The sequence below is a fragment of the Patiria miniata genome, unplaced genomic scaffold (assembly GCF_015706575.1).
Source record: "Patiria miniata isolate m_02_andy unplaced genomic scaffold, ASM1570657v1 HiC_scaffold_4, whole genome shotgun sequence".
Classification (NCBI taxonomy): domain Eukaryota; kingdom Metazoa; phylum Echinodermata; class Asteroidea; order Valvatida; family Asterinidae; genus Patiria; species Patiria miniata.
Genome location: NW_024037071.1, coordinates 4159755 through 4174817, shown reverse-complemented (window position 1 = coordinate 4174817; position 15063 = coordinate 4159755). Strand labels below are relative to the sequence as shown.

At 38.9% G+C, this 15063-nt stretch overlaps 1 protein-coding gene across 1 annotated transcript; it reads left to right on the top strand.

The window, feature by feature from the left end:
* The first annotated feature begins 348 nt into the window (after positions 1-348).
* On the top strand, positions 349-14733 carry LOC119740011. The gene is made up of 9 exons (XM_038215200.1): positions 349-1405; positions 4049-4122; positions 4901-5104; positions 6689-6759; positions 7440-7617; positions 8734-8814; positions 9115-9198; positions 11474-11660; positions 12883-14733. Exons 1-9 carry the CDS (start codon positions 687-689, stop codon positions 13334-13336), a joined length of 2052 nt encoding a protein of 683 aa, XP_038071128.1. The 5' UTR covers positions 349-686; the 3' UTR covers positions 13337-14733.
* Positions 14734-15063: the final 330 nt, after the last annotated feature.

The following is a 15063-nucleotide window of genomic DNA, read 5'->3' as shown; positions in this document are numbered from 1 at the left end:
AGTAAAATTGAAAACAAAACCTTAATATTTGACAGCCCCAAAACCCCAAAATTTTGGTAAAAGTGTAGTTTCGGACACCTCTATTCTTTTTTACTAATGCCATTCAAAAATGACTTAATTGCAAACCTCATTTGTGCAACCTCAAAGCTAGCAGTCTTTTTTACATTTATCTTCTGTTTTGGAAAGAATGTATCCAGACGACCAGACGCCACTTCAGCGGTTGTGTACAAAGTCCAAGGAGAGTCAAGAACATTTTCAAAGTATTTGCTAACAAAATTGGAAATGTTTCTCAGTACCAGATTCATGTCTTTTCAACATGATCGACATGATTAAGGTGATACATATGGAGCAAGAAACGAGACGATCGGTCACGCACCATATGTCATGCAGCATTGCTACACTGCTACAGAATTGAGCATGCGCAGTAACGATCGAAAGTTCACTGGTGCACTTCAAAATATTGCATATCACGTATAGCAGACCTACCAGCGTCACCACGTTGCACCATACCACCACGCGCGTGCAGAATACACGTGTACATGCTCCATCCACGATATCCATTTTTCCCTGCCGTCGCCCGCCTCGTTCTTCATTCTTTTAATATTGTTCAATTCGTTTTCGTCAGTTGTTGACAGTATACATGGTAAATACGCCAACCTCTTTAATAGATATGTTTTCTGGTCGGGATGCCGAAGAAAAAGGTTGCGAAACTTAATTTCACAACATTTTTAAGTCAACTCGAAGCAGACGACGAGGCAGTTGAACAATATCAGCGTGCATTGGAAAAAATCAACATTTCTTCAACTTCGTTTCGTCAGTTGAGTACCGATGAACAGTTTGGAGTAGTGGTTTCGCGATTTGGTTTTCTGGAAGTTTGCAGAGTACAACGAGCCATTGAAAGCAGTGACGTTTCTTCTTTTTTTGACGCAAATTTATTTAGTGAAAGTCTTGGAGCAGATTCACAGCTGTGCCAATTTTTGTTAGCGGTGCGTAGGCCTACTTTGTCTGCTTCAACTTCCTCTTCCACATGCGAATCGCCATCTTCCTCATCCTTACAGCAGCCGTCACTCCCAAGCTCGTGCTCTTTGATCTCATCTAGTTTTTCTCCTGTAGATTCTTTTGATTTTTGTTTGGTCCCTCCATATTCTACATGCATTTCTTGTGAGGGTAACTTGGGACACAATCACGTGGATGGTACCAAGGTTAAGGTAATTACCTTAAATGGGTGCAAGATTGGCCGAAAATCCACGTTGCGATGCCGCCACTGCAGCTTAATTTATAGATACGATTCATATGGGAATGCAACTCTTGGTTTCAACTTATACAAGGAACAAAGACAATTTGTGAGAGCGTCCAATACTCTCTACCTTGAAAGGCAACTGTTGGAGCTGCAGTGTAGCCTGGCGTAAGTTTATGACTTGAATGTTATTGTTAAATCGCTTTTTCATGTGTTTCTACCACCATTTATCATGTTTCATTGTTGGCAGTGTATATTTTGCCGGAGACGGCAAACCTTTAGTAAACGTTAGTTTGCCGGATATGCACTGAACATGCGCAGTTAGCCTACTGTTTTTTTGTACTTAAACATTTTCCGGTGACAAATTTTAGTCTGGCTCCATGTCAAAATTATCGATGTAACCTCGTAATTTTTTTCGTATTCACAAGATGGGATTCAGACCATTTTATAATTTCGGACTTTATTTCCCTTTTAAAAAAAATCCTCCAGAGCCACAAATCTGACAAAGAAAAGGTAATACTCTGCAAAAAAATGTTTGAGACATGTTAAAATAATAAAAGAAGAATATTCGTATTTATTTGGGGATGAGAAAAAAAACCTTAAAATTGTGCTGCGGTCTGAATCGAACCCGAGACATCCCGCTTACTAGGGCTTTTGCTTAACCACTACACCAATCGTGCTACACAACTTTTGGTGGGAATTTAATACATCTTATAATTCAGCCCTATCTTAAAGAGTACAGCGCCCTCTGTTGATATGGATTGCCGCCGGCAAACCTTTAGTAAACGTTAGTTTGCCGTCATTACCTCCGGCAAAATATCCACTATCTTCATTGTTTGCAAGTGATCATGTAGTGTAGGGCCCCTGTTTTGTTTTTATCAAATTTGAGTCAAAAATATGGGCAAATGTCCATACTGGCTCACCACTATACATGTACCTGCCGCCAAACACATCAATTTTCACCTCACCTTGTGATTTCACCCATGAGGAATCCAGGAAGCTGTTTTCAAAATGCGTTTTTAGAGCACCTTTTGGATGCACACGTCGTGCAGAACTGAGTTGAAGCAGTCCAAAAATTTGGGACTCTCCCTACTGTGTATGAGAGTCCCAAAACTGAAGGTATTTAAAACATGCAATTGCAAAACAAGAAAATAGACTGGCACCTAAAACAACCAGTGGAAAAAATGTCATACTCGATCACCACATTTTTCAATAAATTTTCAAGCACCAACAGTTGCATCCTTTATGGTTATTCCCTCCACTTTCCCTCCTCTACTCTCACCCTCTCCTTTCCTTTATTTCTATTTATCATCGAGATTCGAACCTCGCCAACACAAGACTCTTAACTGCTATGCCGCGCATGATGGCTGTTGCAATAAAATGCAATAAGATTAATCTAAATTGGACGTATTTGAATTAGCCATTGAAATGAACTAAATATTCCTGCGAAAATAAATATTCACAATGACGTATTGCACTATCATTGGCCGGCTCATGCAACGTCTTGGTTGTCATGGTTGTCGATGTTATGCGTATAACGTACAGCAGTTTTGACCGGCTGCTTCAACTTAGTTCTGCACGACGTGTGTATCCACAATGTGCTCTAAAAACACATGTTGCCTAATTTTCTATCGCATTTACACAGTTTCCTGGATTCCTCTTGGTTGAAATCAAAAGGTGAGGTGAAAATTGATACGTTTGGCGGCAGGTAAGTGGTGATCGAGTATGGACATTTTCCCCTCGTACCTTGGACATCTCGTACCTTGGACAACTCGTACCTTCAATTAAGAGGACTCGTACCATCAGAATAATCAAAATGGAAAGATTTCCATATATGAAGTTCACTCAACACTCTGTGTACAAACCCTATGAGAGTGGACTTAAACATTTTAAGTGTTTTCTAAGAAAATGCTTGTATTTTCTCACGGCTCAAATTGACTTTGATGACATGAAATTGCTATCAGGGGGCTTGTTAGTCAATACAGAGGAAAATTAGTGAACTTCGCATTTGGTAATCTTGCCAAAAAGGAAAGAGTACACTGTACGTGCGTGACTTAGTATGCACAGTGTGTGGTTCCTTGACTCCGAAAAGATAACGATTCTTTTCAAGTCAAAGTTAATTTCTATCCCACAGAACCACATTCAAGATCTAATCGCTTTGCCAGGCAGCATTATTTTCCGCATTGGGCCTGGCGGGCGCGAGCAGCAGTCGGTCGTACGCGGTACCGATGCGGGTGACTCGGAGCGACTCGGAAGCGGCCGGCCTGCGCGATGCGCGCGGCGATTATATGGATCAATAATAGGAAAAATGTTGCAACCTGACACCACTTTTTTCTTCATATATCATCTCAATGATAGTCATTCATTGCAAAAATGATGGTAAGACGTGAATCTTGGATAAACCCAGTGCCATAATATTTGCACGTAGCCTAATTCTCTACATGTAATGGCAGACTGCATCAATGTCACCGTGCACAGACGTCCATATTGACCGGTCAGCGCGGCGCAAGAACCGTGTCACTCACGGATGGCTACTGCATGTAGGTTGACCGCCCACATGCCGCGTGGGCCTGTGCATGTTGCGCAAACAGTGCGTGTAACCTGCCACGTCCGGCTTCGCAATAGGTGCACATGCATAGGTGCGCATATATGTGACCTTGACTGTTTCCTGAACAGTGCAAGCATCCTGAAAATCAGCTCATGGTTGCAAAGTGCAATGTCTGTAGTTGTTGGCCTGATGTGATTGATCTTGGGGTATTTTGATCACGAAAATTTATTTTGTACTAATTATAATACTTTGTTTATTTGCAGAAATCATTCTTGGGTCAGCTTCGTTGGTTTTGCTGAGTCGTTCAATGATGCATTTGGTCTTTCAAGGCAAGCAGGTACCTGTATAAACTCTGCAAAACCATTATGTGGAAGTGACATTCATAAATGGAACTTTTCTGACTTTTCAACGAATATTGTCATTTCTTACAGATTTCCCCCAAAATTTGATTTTTTTACGGATTTTGCCACACAAGAATTTGTTTTGATTTCGAAGATGATCTTGTGTTTCCTGATATTTTTTTAAATTTTATTTTCCTAAATTGGCCCACGTACTGTTTGATATAAGTGTTGGTCCAATGTCCATGTTGCATTGTGTGATTGCCTTCTTTGATACCCTAGTGTATTCACATGCACTGCATTATGGCAGCTCGGAGTCTCTGTGTATAAGTATGTTGTGTCAGTGTATAAACATTGTTTTAAATGCGTATGTTCATATTTTAAAAGAAAACTTGCATTCCAAGCAAATTGACTTGCATCAATTATTGGAGTTTCATTGTGATCCTCTTTGTTTTCTCTACTATGTAGTTTTTGAGAGATCACAGACATCAGCTATCCAATTGACAGAAAATAGAACCACGTACCTGGGCCCGTTCCACAAAAAATTGAAATCTTGGAATCTGTTGTACAGATTGTCCATAACGGTCTGGTGCACAAAGATACTATTCACACATTTGTGCATCTATACTCAACATACAAGTGTGTACATGGAGAATTAGAGATCCCAATGGGATTGCATTTTGTTTAAATGTAAGTTGCATTTTTTTTTTTTTTTGTGTAACATGTTCCTTTTAAAAATATTCCTTAAATTTACTGTTAACTTGCTTATTCACTAAGGTGTCACTTCCAAGCATATTTCATCAGCCTTCTGCAATGGAGAGTTGGAAAATGAATTACGTGATCTTCAACGACTTGATATGTTTGGCCTTATGAAGGCCAACAGTAAATCCGACCGAGTCAAGATCCTTGAACAGGTTGAGTGTATACGGCGCCAGCAACAATATGCTCATCCAAAGTGCCATCCGAACTGTGCAGCAAAAGGTTGGGTTTTTTTTTATTTAAATTCATTTAACTTGCATCTTCACCTGTTTACATCAAGCCAATGATATATTTCATCTGCTTAATGTATGTTAAAAATCGTTTGTAAATGTCATATTCACGAGTACCACTGTTGACACCCCCTCTCCCACCCCCCCCCCCCCCAAAAAAAAAAAACAACAACAAGGGTTTAACAAAATGGACCTGGATGCACATGTCCCGATTGATTGATTCTGTTGCATTTAACTGAAAAACTGCAGGAAAGCATTTCTTTTTGATCTCATTCTGTTTTCTTCCTTTGGCTGTCTTCCTTCCTTTTTGTTCCATCTTACTTTACCTAATTATTGTAACATCTTTTTGGGTATTTATCTTTGTCATACATTATCTTGCATCTAAGCATACACACAATGTATATACATTGTCGGCTAAGTCGTTATGGCAGTTTGGGCCAAAATGACTTTTTTGCTTCTTGCCAAAAAATTGTTTCATGTTATCTTTTTAATTATACTGGAAATTAACTGCACGTAATTAAAAAAGGGCTTAATTTTGATTTAACATTTGTATTCTTTTTATAAGGTCGCTAATTGGAATCATTACGTTAAAAAACATGATTATGACCAATGAGTTATCAATAACAGGCCACCAACGGATAATGACCTTTTATTTCATATTGCACCTAAAGTAAGCCCAAAAAGCGTTATGGACAAAAGGTCACTAACGGATAACGACCATTTGTTGCACACAACACCTGAAGGTTTGGACTACAATGACTGTGTTTTCTCAGAAAATAACAAGTTTAAAAGCCAAAAAAAAATTCTATTTACGGAAATATTGACCTAAATTGTCCCAACTAACATATTCAACGTGGTAGACAGATTTCTTTTATCAACCGACAATCGAAATTTCAAACTGTATTTTCTCAAATTAAAAAAAAAAAAACGCTAATGATTTTATAGCAACGATGACATCGTGATGACATCATTGTATGTCATGTCGCTCTTGTTTGTGGCTAGACTTGACCCAAGTCAGTAATTTGTGTTGACGTTGATCATGGTGGTCTTTCTATGTATTGAATTATGACGTGTATGAACAAACCAATGCCATATGGATTGAGCAAAGCAAAGTAAGTTTGACTCGGGTCACGTCTAGTGTGTGCCAGGCTTTTGAGAAGGTCCTGTTGTCTTGAGTTGTGGTGGGGCAATATAGAGATTTTTATCAATTAATATGCAAAATGATGTGCAAAATAACATGATTTTTTTTTTTTTTTTTTTTTAAATAGTTTAAGAATTTAATATTCATTTTACATAAATAGGTTTGTTTGCTTCCAGGTCATAGACATCCAATTGCCATAAAACTTGATGCGGAGCCTGAGGATGTTATTACAATGTATGAGGATTTAGTCCAAAACATCAACCCCAAAAACCCACATTTTGGAAGGGGGTAAGGGTAGTTTCAGTTTTGATATACTGGTGGCATATCTGGTAATGCGTCATCCTTGTAAGAAGACAGGAATGATCTCATTGGACCCCCCTCCCTTCATTTTATTTCAAAAGCATGTATTTAATTTTGTTTTTTTATCTTGAATAGGTTGTGGCCGAGTGTTCGTTGCGGATGGCATCTGGAAACTCAGTTTTCCTCACTGCATGCATAAATGCGAGGTAAATGTGTTTGCTATCATTCAGATTGTAAGGATTGTTACTTGTCTTGCTTAACATTTACTTTCAATCAAATTCATTTTTTCTTAAAGTTTGTTGGTTATAAACTGTAAGCCAAATTGTCGTTCATAGTTTTGTCACTTTCTGGCAGACAATTTCTTGTGTTTTGTTTTTGTGTATTACATTTTATTTAATTATTTTTATTATTATTATTTTTATGTTTTTGTTTTTTGGCAGTTTCCTCAAAATCGCACAATAACAAAGAGTACTTTCTGGAAAACACTGAATATTTTTCAGATTTTAAAATATTCAGTTATATGTTGTCCAGATATTAAGCACACCGTGTTTGTACGTGTACAAATGCCAGTGTCTGTATCGTTTCGGTTTGCGGTAACACCATGTGGTAATAACTACTGCTTAGAAGATATTAGTTCTGAGAAGAACTTATCCTGCTTATTATCAACTTTGCTAAGTAGTTTTTTGTTCTGTTTAGAACAGTCCTGCTGTAAGTTCTAAAAGAACTTGTCTTTGGTCTCAACGTTTCAACTAGCATGCTCTAGTCATCGTCAGGAGACTGAAGATAGTTGGAGATGCTAGTCCTTAAGTAGGGTTTGTTAGGATTAGGAGTGCTTGCTGGGCATGCCTCATCTATATTTATCTACTTTTAATTTCACATCATTTAGAACAAGGTTTCAGGCATTCCAGTACCCAGTCTACCTGATGTGTGTACCAAATCTCCGGTGAAAGGAAAGGCGTTCTGCTTAGAGCATTGTGCAAATGCAAAAGAGTTGAAAATACCAACTGACCTGCATGCTTTTCTTAAGCACTGTGACGTCAAACAACCAGATCCTGTCTCCAAAGGTACCAGTTTGTATATGTACAGATATGTCGTCCAATATTTTTATCCCCCTGGCTTTAAGCGCGAGGGGGATATTTGGATGACGTATTCCTTTTGTGTGTCTGCATTTGTTTATGGTGTAAATCCAGGACACACACGTGCAACATCATCAGTGAATCGAGGACAGGAACCAAATTGAAGATGACTGCGATTAGAAAACGTGCACAAAAACAATGAAAGCTGTTACAAACAAATGAAAATGGACGAGGAACAAAAGAAAATCCTTGATTTACACCATCAACAAAAATGCTAGTATGGGTGTATGTATGCGTGTACATGTATTTATGTTGTAAAGTCTCACTTGCTGTATTTTTTTAAATGTCATGACCATATTTATGAACTCCCAATTGGTCATGCATCACGTTTACCAACTACGTGATTTTCTTCATATTTAGTAATGATAATTTTTGTATCTTATATTCTTTACAAATATGCATAGTTGGTATGAATTAACATGTCATATGTCTGTTAAGTATAATGGCAATTCTATGAATTAGGAGTGTCCAAAGTACCATGCACATTGGAAAATGTACAAATAACCTAAGTTTGTAAAAAAAAAAAAGGGAAAACAGTATTAACGACTGCTCTTCGCTCATGTAATACACAATGTAGAAAATCATAAATGCCAATACCAATTGAAACTTTCTCTACAAAGTCTTGTGTGGTTTCGAATGAACTTGTCTCTCTCTGATGTTCCAGGCATGCACCTTGCAGGTCCTCTGATTTTCTTGTTTATTTCTTTTCATGAATGCCACAACAAATTCAAATACAATATGCAAAGTCTTTTATGGTTTTCCATTTTCTGTGAATTCCCCAGTTGCATTACTGTAAAAGTGTCTCTGGCTTTTTCTTTTGAATATTTATTGCCTTGGAATGGTCTCTATGTATACAAACAGATTCCAATTTGTAAAAATTGACAGTAACAATACTTGTTATCAGTTATAATGTAGTTTATAACTGTAAATGATGTACCCTTTTGATTTTTTGTCGAACTGAATTTGCATTTACATGTACAAATTTATGTAAATTTAGGTAGAAATGAACAATAATACCATAAAGAATTAACCCTTCTTTTAAAGGTCCATCTACATCTACTGGCAGTCAGGGCAGTGATAAGATTGCTGACAAGCTCTGCCTGGCACCTGGTGCCAGCTGTAATGGTTAGTGCAAATTTTCATGTAAAATTCACTATGCGAGCAGCTACCTATATTTGTCAACAGCAATGCCCATGGTCGTGGGAGAAGTCATATTGAAATGACTCCGTATTCAGTTCTGTTCACAGTTGGGGCTTCAGTTTGTAGTGGATAATTCTTGAGAATGTACATAAATGTTTGTTAACATTGATCAAATTTGATTTAATAGCGGAAGATTAATTTGCGAAAGGTTATTCTATTCCATTCACCTCTTCAATATTATTATTAATATTTTTTTTTTTTTTTTCTTGTCTTTTTTATTAACAGCACAAACGATAGCCAAAGTGGAAGAAGTTCTCTCGAAATTACAGCCAGTGCCATCTACTGGGGAATCTGTAGTGGATGCACAAGGTAATCAAATTGTTATTAATTCTTAATCCTACTCTTTCTAAATCATTCAACATCCCCCCATGGGCTTGTGGCAGATGGGCCATGTGTATCAAGCTTATCCAAATTGAATTGCTTTGGAGAAAAGTGGTGGTGTTAATGGATTTTGATGGACTAGGTCCTCTACTTCTTTAACCCTTACCCTACTAGACCCTCCAACGCATGCCAATATGTGCCTCAAGAAAATCTCCTATGTTTTTTGCATGGCCCTCCAATATCTGCCATGTCATTTCAAGGGTAACTGGACAGGCACTCCAATACATGCCACAGAGAACAATGAGAGTCCTCTGATAACAATCAAGTGCCCCCAGCTGGTCAGTATCAGGCACCCTCCAGGGCCTCCAACTCCTGCCAATTGGAGCCTTCACTGCTACATCAAAGTATCCTCCAATTAACTGCAGCTGGAGGGCATTGGCATAACCAACTGACATGCAGTAAACTACCCTCAGAGAGTAAGGGTTAAAGTTGGTTGGGAGTTTGTGTTAATTGGTATTCTGATTTAATTCCAATGGCGGTGTGAAACACACTGTATGCTTTGGTGGTTTATGTTGGCTGGTTGGTGGTTGGGCTGGTTGGTTGGTGGGCACTTTACTTGGCTGCATATTGTATTCATACAACTAAAGTATTACAGCTTTGCAATCAAAGACCTTCTGGCTTGATCTTTTTGTTTTTGGGGGGTTGGAGTAGGGGTGGGGTAGGGATGTTTAGGGGAGGGTTCAGGTGGGGTGTAGGGGTTGGTGGGAGGGGAGATGGGGTAGGTGGCTGTAGGGATTGGAGTAGGGGTCGGGGTGGGCTGGGTATGGGTAGGGGTAGAATGGAGTGGGTGGTGGCAGGGTCCAGGGGGAGGGAGACAGGGGTAGGGGTGCATGGGGTGGGGAAGGGTAGGTGGTGGGATGGGGTAAGGTTGTGGGGGGGGGGGTGTGGTGACGGTAGTGTGGCTACATGAATATAACAATCTTGTTCCTCATTTGTGGGAACTACACACAAGTTCTCCCACGGTAATATGGGGACCAAAGACACTGGGGGGGGGGCTGCAAAAAGTCCCCACAACTAGGTCCTAATTACACTAACAATGAAAATCTTCCCCAAAGCGCGGTGACGGCTAACCCATGATTCCTGATCCCCTTCCATCAAGCCCATCCCCAACCCTACCTTCAGCCTCCCTGCCCACCTTCAACAGCGAGCCATGCCGGCTTCGCCGTTTTTAGTTATTTGATAATGTACAATGTGTTGATTTGCAGCTTTTAAGCTTGTTAAATTCCAGTATTAAAGATCACACAGTTCACTGAGTTGGCACGATGAAGAGAAAGATTGAGGTTTTTTTCTTTGCGTTTTTCGTAAAAAATTCCTTAAACATTAAATACCTAAAACATTATATATTGTATATAATAATGGTGGAAACACTTCAAAACATACTGGGGATTTGCAGAACATGTCGATGAAAAATGTAGCAAAATTGCTTCACCAAGGTTACCGCACCCGCTTCGGTTCAACATGTAAATACAGTCGAGTCTTGTTAATACAAACTCTTTCGGACCTAGCCAAATTGTTTGTTATATCAGAATTTTGTATTAAGAGGAACATCAGTCCCATTCATTGTGCACATAATTTCACAGTCAGGACTAAGGCTTTATGTTTGTTATAACCAGAATTTTGTATCAACAGAGTTTGTACTAACGAGAGTCGACTGTAGACCAATTAAGCCCTGGCTTGTTGGGATTTGACCTATCACAGCCGTGACTCATGTCCGACATGCATGCTCAAAAGTTTGTCATGTGTATGTGCGTGTGTATGACATTTGCGGCTGACACATGCAGTGTGGTATTGGAGGGGAGCACATGTTGGTTACCCACATGCGCAGTCTATTGTGGCAAAAGTAATATTTCAATATGCAACCCTTTAACACTTATCATACAAATTTGTATTATAAATTTTGAAGCGTAACCGTGATTGTACACCTTCTCGGAAATTTGTCAGTTGAGAGTGGCCCCCATAATTGTAAGATCATCTAGCTGGCAGGGGGCGCAGTATCCTGTAATAGTGTTACAATTTTAATTATTTTACTGTTAAGATACACTATGGCTTTGTTACCTGATTGTTTTCTGTTATTGTTAATCATTTTGCATTGAACACGCTTTCAAGTTTGGATTTTGATAATTTGGTCATGGAACGGCCATGCAACATAATTTTCAGAAATGTGCATGAAATCTGATTGCTTGAATTTTTCATTGACCTACAGGGACCAAGAGCTTCTTAAGTCAACACAGTGCCTCCATGTCCACCATGATGAAGGATTGTGTTGAAGAGGTTCCCTCAACTTGCAAGAAGGATGTTGGGGCAAGAAAGAGGCTTCAAAAATGGTCTAGAGGACATCTGTTTGTTGTCAGAGCTGGTGGCCATATTGAGTTTTGGCAAACCTTATACAAGTGAGTGTTACATTTTTTGCACATGGTATACATGTAGATCAAGTAAATTGGTGCAATAGTATCTTGGCAATGTTTTTTGTAAACTACCTTGTGCTGCAGGCCAATAATACAGTCGATTCTCATAAATTAATACAAATTCAGCCAGACCTAGTCATAATATTTATTATATCACATTTTTATGTTAAGAGGAATGCTAGTCCGTTTCACTGTGCTCATAAATGCACGGTCGAGATGAAGGCTTTGTGTTTGCTATAATCAGAATTTGTATTAACAGTGCTTTAACTATAGTTGATTGTAACACGCACAGGCATTTTTTGTAGGCAGGCAAGGCTGACTGGTTAATATGTCTACATTAGCTCCACTTGTTTTTGTGTGGTATTCAATCCCTAGCGCCTTTTGCACACACACTCTTTATGTGTAGTCTGGTTAGACAGTCTATTGTAGCCATAGACATATAATAAAACCTATACACGACATTAATTACGCTTAATTACGCAATGCGCGAATGTCATGCATATGTCCTCTATTTACGTGCATACTTCTTAGTTATTCTATACGCGCTGCATTTTGTTCACAGGCACAAAAGCAAATGTGTCTAGGTTTTATTACATGTCTGGTTGTAGCAGACCATGTATAGTCCGTTGTGAATGCCATCCGTGAGGTATTGTGCAGTTTGCACTAAAGTGTACAGGCTAAGGGGGGGGGGTCCCTCTTAGAAAGGAAACCCTCCCCCCCAAAAAAATTGAGAGAGACAAGTAATAGTACAAAGTTGTATTACTGATCATAAATGAGGTGGGGGTACATGTATGTCTTGTCAACCCTATTTATAGAACATCCCAGGAACATCATGCTCCATTGAAATATTTTAGTAATGATTTGTGAAGTTTCGGCCAAAAATATTGCACCAATCCTCTTGAAATGACCCGTTTCAAGTATTTGAAGCATTATTTTAGTATATAAGCAGTATATGTACTTAGACCACTGTCAGAGGTCTCGGGCCGAATCATAATGCACTGATGACGTCATCACGTGACATCATTGGCATGGAGTATTTAGTGGACGTCTCTGTTGACGTCCAACCTTTTTTTTGCAATGTCGCGGGTCCCTTACTGCAGAAACTACAATGGGTACATTCATCACAGATCTGTGTGTTGGTAGGCATCCTGATATTGAACCAATATGTTATGCTCCATTGTAAATTTTTTTTTTTTTGCTTTTGCAGGTCGGAGTCACCCTCCCAGGTTTTCCTGATACTAGTGTCTTGGCTATCTGAGTACTTGAAGACGGTTCCTGTAAATTCCTGGTCGAATGTAGCTGTTGTCTATGACAATATGTGTCACTTGGACAATATGAAGGTTGCAAGGAAGCCTTTACCACTCGATTGGCCCTGGTCCCAAATGTGGTTGAGTCTCCACAAGTGTGTGGATAGATTGCACATACGGAACCACACAGACAAATTATGCAAAACAAAGTATCACCCCAGTGATCACCTTGCTGAGACAGACAACACACTTAGTGCTGAACAGACCTTTGTGTGGCTCTCAAGATTCAAAAAAATCTTATGTGCCATGCCAAAAGTGAAACATATGTTCTATCTTCACAGGATGGTAGTTCGCCGTAACAGGTATACTGCGTATTGTTATAACAGTGGTACAACCCAGTGCTTCCTGTTGTAAAAAGCACAAACACTACCTAGTAACATAGGTTAGAGCACAGGACAGTGATTTCAGATTTTAGGGTTTGCATCGTAGGGTGTCAGTGTCATTTAGGTTTTTGGGTAACACCATATGGTCATAACTACTTACACTATGGCACAGTTAGTTATGTTAAAAATAGTGTTGGTTAGTATACTGGAAATGACGTGCTTAATATTTTGTTACGTTGAGTATATTTAGTTGTAAACCAGTCTTGCTTATTTCTTGCAATTATCTTCACTGAACAAGTTTGTTCTAATTTCAAATAGAACAAAGTAACCAGTGAAAGTAGATATTTCCACACGTTGTAACTGCTAATCTTATAGACATTGATTTCCACCAACCAGTTCTTTTAAATTGTTGGCAGTTTACTCTCCTATGGGCTTCATGCACAAGTATCCCCTCAACAGCCACAAAAAGGAGAGTTGAGGGAGACCTAGATTTCATTACATATTTCAAAGGACCCAAATTTATTGTGGGTGGGGCTTAGTCTTGGCAATCATCAAAAATTGTTCACACTTTAGTGTCGATGAAATCCGACGCTCCTGCAAAGATGCTGTGGTTAATGGCTTTAAGGCATTCAGGAAGTCATGCATACTTCCCACGTGAACAAACACTGTTATGCAGGTGCTTAGTGTTGCCGATTAATATGGATCTCAAAACTGGTTTAAAAAAAGCCCTCATTTAGTGATGCACGGAACCCATAACGGTCAACTATCCAGTGCACTGTAAACCACTAAATTGTTGTTCCACTTGCAGTGCACTGCACCCATTCTGGTTGTTTAAGGGCAGCATTACCAGACCCAGCTGGAATTGTTGCATGCTCCCATTAAATGCTCTGCCTGTTGTTACTTTACATGCAGCCCCAGATGTCTGAAAAGAATTCTTGCCATATACGGACAAGATGGGTCCCCTCTGGCAAATATCTTGCTGTATTACAATGTAGTGCATATGAGCAGTTTTCCTGATTTTACACTAAATTTTTCTTTTTTTGCGTGTGTTGTATTACTAGAATTTTTTGTTTACAGTTGTGAAGGTGAAACAATTGTGTTATACAGGGCGAGTCAAAAAACACGAAACCAACATGTCTGGAACACTTTTTTAGTGAGGTTCTGCATGTAGGGCTTTCAAAATCTAGGATATGACAGCCCAATTCAAAAGCTTTCCTTCAGAATTGGAATTAATAGAATCACTCGTGTACTTTCCAAGTTCCAGAAATTTCAACGCAACCACCGTTATGTATTTAGGTCCACGCACACAAAAAGGAATTGTTTTTTCATCAAAACCAAAACAAATCACATAGAGATGTGTTTGCATGGTTTTCGTTTTGCTGAAAGAACGCACGCCTTTTCCTGTGATCCATGGACAGAACTTTAAAATGGTGGTCGTGTTTAAAATACTGTAACTTAAAAAGTACGTGAGTGAATTGAATGATTTTTGTACTAAAAGAAAGCTTAAGAATCGCGTTTTCATATCCTAGATTTTGAAAGTGCAACATGCACAACTTCACTAGTCCCGACATTTGGGTTTCATTTTTTTTTTTACTCAACCTGTATTGTGTTATTATGAGTCGTTCAAACTCAAGCATTTAACTGTTCCTTAATTGATGTACTTGTAACTAAATGTTTTAATATGTGTTTTTTTAACTGTGTAGTGAGTGCTAGTTTGTGTACATATGCCTTTATGTCCCACGTGAACAGATTTCAGAA